The sequence below is a fragment of the Hipposideros armiger genome, unplaced genomic scaffold (assembly GCF_001890085.2).
Source record: "Hipposideros armiger isolate ML-2016 unplaced genomic scaffold, ASM189008v1 scaffold_205, whole genome shotgun sequence".
NCBI classification, from domain to species: Eukaryota; Metazoa; Chordata; class Mammalia; order Chiroptera; family Hipposideridae; genus Hipposideros; species Hipposideros armiger.
Genome location: NW_017731555.1, coordinates 1,577,728 through 1,587,515, shown reverse-complemented (window position 1 = coordinate 1,587,515; position 9,788 = coordinate 1,577,728). Strand labels below are relative to the sequence as shown.

The following is a 9,788-nucleotide window of genomic DNA, read 5'->3' as shown; positions in this document are numbered from 1 at the left end:
CCGGCCCACTGAGTGGCTCCTTCCTTTAGACCAGGGGAACTAAGAGGCAAGATTGCAACTCCTTAGAGAAAATATTTGGACGCAGACAGGGCCCTGAGGCACGGTGGAGAGTGGGAAAGAGTTTAGGTCAAGGAGCAAAAGTCCCAGGTCAGACCCAGCTGGTCTATGCCCTGGGTGCTCTTCAAGGGGATGTCAGCCCCCTTGAAGTCCCGGCATGTGCCCTCCAGCCCCCTGAGGTCTAGAACCATCTTTAGGGCCTTCCCTGGTGCTCTCAAGGCTTCACTAGAGAACAGTAGAGCCAGTGTTTTCTGTTGGGGGAGGGGATTACAACCCCAAATCTTAGGAATTTAGTGCCAACATTCTGATTTGACCCAAAAGCAGAATGATATGCTGAAGAAAAAAAAAAAATCAGTTAGAAGGACAGGAAGAATGTGGGCTCTAGAGTGAAAAAAAAAATTGGCTTAAATCTCAGCACTGCCTCTGGCTAGTTTTAGGCCTTGTGTTAGTCACGGAAGATCTGAGACTGTTTCTTCATCTATAAAATGGAATAATAATCCCTACCCTCAGGGTTGTTGAGAGGAGAATCTGGAATAATGTATATGATCATGTAAACCATAAAATGGCATACAAATATAAACTATTATATCTTCAGAGATTTATGGCCCTAAGGAGAAAATGAAACAGAATAGTTTAACCCTGACTTCCTAGGAGACCACAGTGAAATCCATATTTCCCAACACTGTTTGAGCAATACCCTGAAGAAACCCCAGGGACCTGTGGGACTGTCACAAAATTCTTGCAAAATTGTCTTCACCAGAGTACTTGTATTTCACCATCGTTAAAAAAAATGGCTTGAGAAGAGGAAATGTTATGATTCAAAGACTGAGTGTCAAAATAGTGAAAAGGTGGTTGAAGATTAGGAAGCATTCAGTTAAACCAAATTAAAAGGTGCTTTTTACTACAGTATTCCTCAGAACCTTTGACATGTGTATTGTGACTCAAAAGAGCTTCCCAGGAATCAGCATTTCAGGAATGATGCATCTGTCAAGAAATGCACTTGAACACCAAGCCTATTCTTTATTCACTTCCTCACAGGTAGGTTGAACTAATCTCATACTTGGATTTCTAAGCTTTTGGATTTGAGGCAAGTCATTGGAATTTCACCTTCCTCCATGAAGTCACAAATGCTTGCAAAGAATTAAACCTCATAGATTCTTAACCAAACTTTTATTGAGTACTTATATGCCAGGTATAGTACAGGGCTCCAGGTACACAAGTACATGAAACAAGTATTACTTCAGCCCTCAGGAATTTCCCAATCTCAGGAGGAGATAAGCACAAATAATGACTGACAATGAGATCAGCCATTCACTTTGAGCAGCTGTCAGTTGGCCTAGAGCAGGGGTCTGGTCTCAATTCAAATGCCTACCACGGAAGAGACAGGTATCGTAAAGGCAAAAGGCTGGGCCTGCAGAACCAGGGAAGATGGGCATGGTGGCTGAAGGGGCAGCCACCATGAAGCATGTCAATGATTGTTGACATGCAGGGCCAGGTTACTACATCTCCAGTCTTTCAAGGGAAGCCAGAAATCTGAATTTTTATATGAAATCACCTAAATGTCAGCTAATTCAAAATTTTAGAAAAACACTTACAGGACCATCAAAACTCATTCCGTGGGCTGTCAGTTTGTAACTTCTGGCCTGCAACTAACTACCCATGTCCCTAAAAACTATTCAAAAGTGTGACAAGAAGTTTGGGAAACACTTTACAGCTACTATCACTAAAGGAAGCCTAAGCACCAGGTAAATAATATTTAATCTTTATAACCAGAAATATTTATTGTGGGCATAATATGTACTGGTTTTATTATTGTTCCTATTGTAATAACCTATGTGAATAAGTTACCAGGATATTGTACCTCAGTTTACCCATCAAAAAACTAAAACAAAAATAAAAAAACCTGGCTCCACCTGAGTAGCAAATAATTCTTACGTTTTCCAAAGCAAAGCAAATGAATAGAAATGGTGACGGGAACTGACATGCTCGCTGAATCCAAAATATTGTTTTACGATCCCATCCTTTTAGGTTCTTAGAATACTTCAATTTGTGGAAGAATCCTTGTGTACTTGTACACACATACTATACATAAATGACAATTCTGTTTTCAAACTGCTGCCCAATACAATTTACATTCGTTTTGCCAAACATGTCACCCAACTGTAGTGTTTTTGTTTGTTTGTTTTCTAAGGGACGGCATTTTGAGCAAAGATGCTGATGGGTTTACTCAAGAGGGACCCAAATACCATCCAGCCAGTTTGGCTAAGATTACCTCAAGGACAAACAGGCAGTTGATTAATTTGGTCAAGACCAAAAATTACTTTAATTTGCAAATTGTTGGGAGGGGATGCTGGATTAGTGAGGAATAAAAGGAAAAAGGAGGCAAAGGAGGGAGAGCGAGAACTAACAGCCTCTCCTATGTGCAGGCTGTGAGAAAATGTGATTATCCCAGTTTCACAGGCACAGGGTGTAAAATAGGCATAAGATTTACCCCACCCCTGTCTCTCAGCAGATAAACCAAGCTCTCTGCCCACTTCATGGGCAAAGTTCATGTAAAGTCAGCTTCCTGCCTTTACCTCACCTTCATTACAATAGTAGACCTTCCCTCCCAAGCCACATCTCCCATTCATGGTCCGGCCTCTGCCCTCACCTCTCCTCAGAAAAAGCTCCTATTAAAGTTACCAAAGCCTTTTCTTTGGCCAAACCCTCAATGGTTAATTTTCAGTATTTTTCTGAAACAATTGACACTACTCACCCATTGCTCCTTTTCTGAAACTACCCCCTCTTGAATTTGTGTGTCTCCTATTTCTCTGACTCCTTTCTCAGTCTCCTGCCTGAGCTCCTCTCTGTCCTTCCTTGTGTTATGTAAAGTTAGTCCCTGCTTTCCTTCTCTTCCTCCTGGATGAGGCTATCCCCACAACTTCCATTATAACACGGACCCTATTCCTGTCCTTGGTTATGATGTCTGTTACCTATGCCAGAAGCCCAGGGATCATCATCATAAGCTCCTGTTTTTCCTACATCCCCCACATAGGGTCAGCCATCAAGTTTGATCTTGGTAGTTAGTTATCTGCTCTTCACCTCCACAACTACACTGGTTTTGTTCATCGCTCATCTGGACATGTCCTTTCATCCTCTTGGATCTCTGGGACCCTAATGTTTGTCAATAGTGAACAGACACGTGTCTCTTAATGTTAGAAGGGCTTGCTGGCAGTGTCATAATATTTTGGAGAAAACATTTTCATCTCTCCATGAAGACAGCCTGGTTTCTCCTATAGGCCCTTGTCCATTCTGCTGCTATTCCCAGCCAGCTCACAGTGGATTTCTCCTTATAGAGAGGGGAAACCCTGCCTAGCCACTGGCTGAGGTCAAATGGCCTCATCATCATCAAAGCCCTGTGGTTCCATAAATATTGTGGTTAGGATGAGGCTAACTTGAGCATTCATGTTTTTCAAAAGTGAGTTTATTAAAAGAAAAATATTAAATAAATGATAACCCATATGGTTTGTGACTAAGGCAAAATCAGGAAAGTTGGTCCTAAATGCCTATAGCTGGGGAAACATTCATCAGTGAATAGCTTAGGCCTCCACGGGGGCAGGGGGAGGGGGTTGGAGGGAGGCCAGGAGTCTGGAGACAAGTGACAGAAAGGGGAAGGGGATCCTATAAGGGCTGGTCTGAGCCACGTGGGCCTTCCCTCGTGTCATCACACTCTCACACTCTTCCTTGAGTGTAGCTTTGGCTGCACTTTACCACTAATAGTAAGAAAATCCTAACATTCTTGACAAGAAAACTCACGGGGGTTTTCAGTGGGAGGGAAGGAGTTTTCACGACCCTGTATCCTACAGTTGAGACAGGGTAGGAGTTGCCTTTGGATACTTGACTCCGTGGGCACAGAGGAGAGAGGCACACCTGTCACTCTGCAGCAATAGATTGCCAACTTAATTACTGATGTCCTGCCAACTATAAGTTAGTTGATATTTTCTCCAAGAAAACAGCTCCAAATTGTCAGCACTTGCCCGTGTGTCCTAATTCTTGTGTCACTAACCGTGTTGGTTCCATTTTTTTTTCTTTCTACAAAACGGTTCCCTCAGCATTGGCTGATCACAGTTATCATTTTTTAATGGCCAAATGTGGTGGATTTACAAAGAGTTTCCCCAAAGCTGCTGTCCATTTGGGCCTCATGAATCAGTGCAAGACAAATGGGAATTTAGTAATTCCGTCTCAGCCATTTGTCAACACCTCAGAAGAGAAAATATTAGCAGCGCATGACAGTGATCAAACTAGTAATGAATTTGACTTTGGCTGTAAAATCTAAGGATTTTAACTGTGTGATGTTAACCATCTACTACCTTTAAATTTCATAGTTATAAACAAAACTAGATAGTTTAATTTTTCTACCATAATTCTTGGCCTACACCATAAGTAGGATAACACCAAAGGAACCTGAGATGTAGTCTATAATAATAATAATAATTACAAAAACAATAATAGCTAACAGTTAATGAATCCTATATTGCTACGCCCTGTTCTGAGTGCTTTGTATGTATTGACTCATTTAAACTCAACAAAAACTCTATGACATAGTTATTGTTATTTTTCCCATTTTACAGATGAGAAATTGAGGCACAGAATCTTATTAAGGTTACATAGCCAGGCAGTCAGCCGCATGTCCTTAAAAACCAAACACCGCCACCAACAGTATTTCATTATCATCGAAAAATATTTATTGAATACTCAAGCATGTGACCTGCTTCACATTCATTCTCTCACTGAATTCTCACACAAACCCCATAAGGAAGTATGGTTAGTCCCATTTTATGGAAGAGAGCACTGAGCTACTTAACTAGTACGTGCCGGGGCAGGGACAATGGATCTGTTAGACTCTTGAGCCCTGTGAGTTGCCTGTAAGGAAAGGATTCTGATGGGGCAGGGCAGCAGGCCCTAAATAAACTCACTAGCTTGTCAGCAGGGAGATTTAAAATGCCCTGGGAGGCCTTCTGGAGAAACGGCAGATTCTAGGGCTGGCGCAGCTAAGGCTGAAAATACAGGGTGAGCTTTGGGCATTGTATGCTGACAGAAAGTAAAGTAGTGCTCAAAACAAAGCAAAACAGAAAAGGATGAGGGTGTGTCAGAAGCACATAGGAGCAAACCTAAAAGAGTTCCCAATGTCCAAATTGGAACAATTTGAGCAACAAAATTAATAACAACAGTGTTAGATTATAACGCAAAGAAAAAAAATAAAGATCCATGAGTCCATACTGATGTAAATTGTTGATGACATAAATAAATAAGTAGAAGAAACAAACTGTCCTTACAGAAGGATTCCAAATTATAAATGTAGAAGGAACAAGGGAAGTCGAAAATCATCATTCGAGCCCCACAGTAATAATTGCTGCAGACAAGATCCACTGAGGAATGCGGGAGATTAGTGGGTGAAACATTCAGGAGAAACGGGATCTTTATATAACCTCAAAGTACCTACCCCAAAATATTAATTCATTATTGTGGGGGTTTTTAAAGCATATGTCCACAAATTCTGTTATATTCCTTCCTCTAGAGAAGGAGCTAAGCTCCTTATCCCCTGAGTGTGGGCTGGATGTAGTGACTTACTGGTAACAAATAGAGTATGGAAAAAGGAAATTAGCAAACTTTATAGTGGTGAAAACTGGCAGACACCATCTTAACCAAGTGATCAAGGTTAACATCACCTGTAATATGTAATGCTCATATAATGAACCTTCTGATTCGATGGCGTGAGAAAGGCACCTCTGGTGTCTTCTTCCCCAAAATTCATAGCCCCAGCCTAGTCATAGGAAAACAGCAGGCCCAAACCCAAACTGGGAGACATTCTACAAAATACCTGACCAATGTTCTTCAAAAGTGCCAAGGGTATGAAAGACCAGGAGAGCCTGAGAGACTTGTCACAGGCTGGAGAAGACGAAGGAGACGCGAAAAGTGAATACAATGTGGTATCCTGGATGGGATTCTAGGACAGAAAAAGGATGTTAGTGGGAAAAGTGGTGAAATCTGAATAAAGTTTGTAGTTTAGTTAACAGTCTCATGTCAATGTTAGTTTCTCAGTTTTGATAACTGTGCTGTGAGAAGTAAGAAGTTAACATTAGGGACAGCTGGATGAAGGGTCTAAGGGAACTCTAAGTGATGGTTTCAAGCGGGGAGGGCTAAGAAGTTGAGGGATGGGTAGGAGGCTACTGATACTACTTCAATGTGCAGATGGCTGCCTTATAACACGTGCTTCCATAGGTTCTCTCATCAAAACTCACCTCAGGTTTATGATTTTTCTTTCTGAGCTGTTGAAAGCCTGGAAGGGGATATGAGAAAACAGGCAGCCAGCTTAGGGAGTGGCAGGGTGGGCATGGAGACAGCTCCAGTTGATGGAAAAGCTGAGACAAGCAGAATACAGTATGGACTGTAGTTGATAATATATCATTATTGATTCATTAATTGTAATAAATATACAGTGCTAATAAGGGGAGCTGGGTGTGAAGTTATGGGAACTCTCTGTGCTATTTTCTCTTTTTTTTCTGTAAAATTAAAACTATTCTAAAACGTATTTAAAATTTAAAATAAAAATTGCCCCACGTGTTCCTAAGGTAACAGCATAGAGACTTACCGAAGGTTCAGCCGAGCTGCCCTGGTTTAGCTCCAAGGAACTTGTGAGGGTGCCCAGAGAGAGAGGATGGGACAAGTGGCACAGAGGTGATAGAAGGACCTGGAGGAGCAGGGCACAATTAATCATTAGAAAACAGGAAAAGGAAGGGTGGTGGGAGAGCAAATGAAGGAGCTTCTGCGCTCCAGGCAATTCATTTCACTTGGCTGCCCTGCCCCACCATCAGTCCCTCGCCTGCTCCTCTTCCTCCTACACCTATTGCCTTCTAACAGACTGTATCATTATGCTACATGCTCTGTCCCTCTGGGTTCCCGCTCCACTCTTTTCCACCCTGCTCTGTGCCCCAGAGGTCTCCCTGCCAGTGTCTGCCCTGGCACTGACCGATGGGGGGCACAGGCAGTGCTCTGAGAAGGCAGGAGAGTGGGGTTGGAGTCCTTAGCCCCCTTCCCCACCTGTGTGCCTCTCCTGGTTGGGTCCCTTTCGCTGAGGCCATGGCCCCTCCCCACCGCTCCCCTCACTGGGTTCCGGTGGTCTCCCCTCCTTTAGCCGGCAGGCCTAGGCGTGGGTGGTGGCTCCCCACAGTGGGTACCTTGTGGGCGCTGCGTCATTCCTTGTAGGTGCCCCTGAAGTCTGCCCATGTCTTGATAAATCCTCCCGTTATTCAATTTCTCTCAATTCTCAGTGGGGTACGTCATCTGTTTCCTGCTGGAACCACAACTGATAGAAAGTTACTCATTATGTTTATTGTCTATTGTTTATCTTCCCTTTTAGAACATAAACTCCACAAGGGCAGATATTTCATATGTTTCCTTCACTGCTGTGGCACTTAATAAATATTTGTTGAATAAGTGAGTGAATGTTCATTTTATCTGTACTGTCTCATATGGGACATGTAGCTAGTGGCTACAGTGCCCGTCTAAGATTTCCTGAGCATAAGGCAGTTCTCTAGCTCCTGAAGTCCACTCTGCCCCAAAAGGGGTTAAGGGAGTAACTCAATGGCCTTGGCTATTTATTTCCCTTGCCCTTGGGAACTGTAATGCTGGGCTTTCTGGCATTCTCTCTTGCAGGCAAACTTGGCCATGTGTGCCTTGCTTTTATACATTTGTATGTTCATTTCCCTGCAAACTTTCTGTTTCTTGGATAATAGCGTTACAGTGTGCTCACCAGGCCCTTACAAAGTTGCAGCTTACAAAAGAGCTCTGGCCCTGAGCCAAGGAAGTCTCCAGCTGCTGACTGACCCTGCCTGGAAAGTCAAGTTGGAAGAGAGGCAAATGTCCTAATCCTCTTCCAAACCACTCTAAGGAGGTTTTATCCAGTGACCTGTAAAACCAAATTAGTAAAGGGACACTTTAATTCCAGCTCACTAGAGAGCTTCTAAAATCTCTCAGAAAGCCAACACAGCAAATTTCTGCGCTGAAAGGGGACTGAGAAACACATGCCATTTTCAAAAGCAAAAATGTCCTTACTTTCTCATGGTTTCTTTCACATCACTCAGCATACAGGAGACATTTTCTGAGGCTCTTACAGGGATCCCCAGTGAAGGTGGGAAGCGGTTCTTGAGAGAGTCAAAAATACGGTGGCCCAGCGAGGTCAAGTGATTTTCCCCAAGTTCTGCCAAGTCTGGTCCCAGCTCTGGTCTCCTGACTCTAGCACGGGGAACATTTGTTCTGTTATTATTACCCCAGGAGCTGGCTTATTGCACAATATCAGGAAATAGTCCATATGAAATCCTGGCCCACAGAACGTACATGTTCTGCTTTTGATTCTGCAGCTTTTTAATAAAGTGTGTTTTCCTTTCCCATAATGTCATCTGGAAGCAATTCCTCCCAACAGCTGGATTTGCTTTCACAATTGGTAAACATGTAAAATGGAAGGCAGGGGAAGATGCAGAGTGTCACCAGAGAACTTCTTCCCCGCCTGCTTGGCTCGCGTTCTGAGGCTTATCTTGGGTCTCTGCACAAGCCTCATCAAAACAGAGAATGTCTTCAAACAGGCGACCCACACTGCAATCTCTCCTTCAGAGGGTCAACATGTTCTTTGGGGGAGACATTTTCTGAATGCTTTGCAGATAAAATTGATCAGATACAGACCAGATTGCCAGCTGCCAAGATCTCCGTGTTACATGTGCAGGCCAGCACAGCAGCGTCTTCCCGAAGTTCCCACCATCCTGGTACCATCAGAGGACTTCTGGAGGTCCCACGGGATGTCTCCCTGAGAGCACAGCCTGCCCAGCACCGCGGCCACCAAAGCCAATAAAGAGACAAGGTCCCAAAGCGCACTAACTGGGTCATCAAAGATGAATGTCCCCCAAACGTGCTCCTCAGGAAGTTTTCACACAGACACAAACAGAAAAGCAGCCAGCACTCTGGACTGCCCCAGGCCAGGAGCACAGCTGTCTCCTGGTTATTGGCACACACCACACCGTCTCCACTCTGTTCACCACCGAGGTTAGCTCCAATCCAAGAGGTGCAGGGCACAGTTTCAGCTGGAATATGGTACTAGGGGACAAAGCTCAGGCTTCAGGCACTGCCTGCTCCCATGTCAGAAATGCTATTCTTTTGGTCAAAGTTTCAAATTTGGGGGGAACCAGCCTCGTATATGGCTCAACTCTCAGAGGGAGCACGAGAGTATGCCAGTGACCAGGCAGCTTTATGAAGATGTAGGAAAGGGCATCTGTCACCTGGCACAGCCTTGTAGACGACCTCAACATGCTGCTGGCCAGGTGAGTGGGTAAGGTAGGGGCTGGGAGGGGCTTCCTTCCAAGCACAAAGCCTCCAGGTAGTCAGGGCCCCACTCCTCATGAAGGAGCTTCCCCATGTTGTGGGCCTTTGACTGCGAGGTTCTGGCTGAGATGGGCGTCCGTCCCACCACACAAACAAAAGGAGCCTTCCGGTCAGTGCTCACCAGAGGACCCTGGGAAGGGCAGCTGCCCAGCTCCTCAGCTTCAGCCGCAAATGGAGCCCCTTGCCTGGGCCCAGGGCCCTTGTCACTGCTTTAATTTTGGGGTCCCTCTTCTCTTTCCCTCTTTCAGCTTCCTCCTCTCCCTCCTCCAGGTGGAAATTATATCTTGTCTGGAAGCAAGGGCCAGAATTTGCATTGTACT

General features: G+C 44.3%; 1 protein-coding gene across 1 annotated transcript in view; it reads right to left on the bottom strand.

Annotated features, from left to right (window-relative positions):
* The window catches only part of LOC109388725 (uncharacterized), a 26,836-nt gene extending 17,997 nt beyond the window's left edge, over positions 1-8,839 (bottom strand). Inside the window, exons 1-6 of the mRNA XM_019653699.1 lie at positions 8,776-8,839; positions 8,152-8,240; positions 7,861-8,005; positions 6,689-6,787; positions 6,339-6,458; positions 5,918-6,043 (exon numbers count right to left, since the gene is read on the bottom strand). Coding sequence (XP_019509244.1) covers positions 5,918-6,043; positions 6,339-6,458; positions 6,689-6,787; positions 7,861-8,005; positions 8,152-8,183 — 522 coding nt within the window. The 5' untranslated portion in view covers positions 8,184-8,240; positions 8,776-8,839. The remainder of the gene's footprint in view (positions 1-5,917; positions 6,044-6,338; positions 6,459-6,688; positions 6,788-7,860; positions 8,006-8,151; positions 8,241-8,775) is intronic.
* Positions 8,840-9,788: the final 949 nt, after the last annotated feature.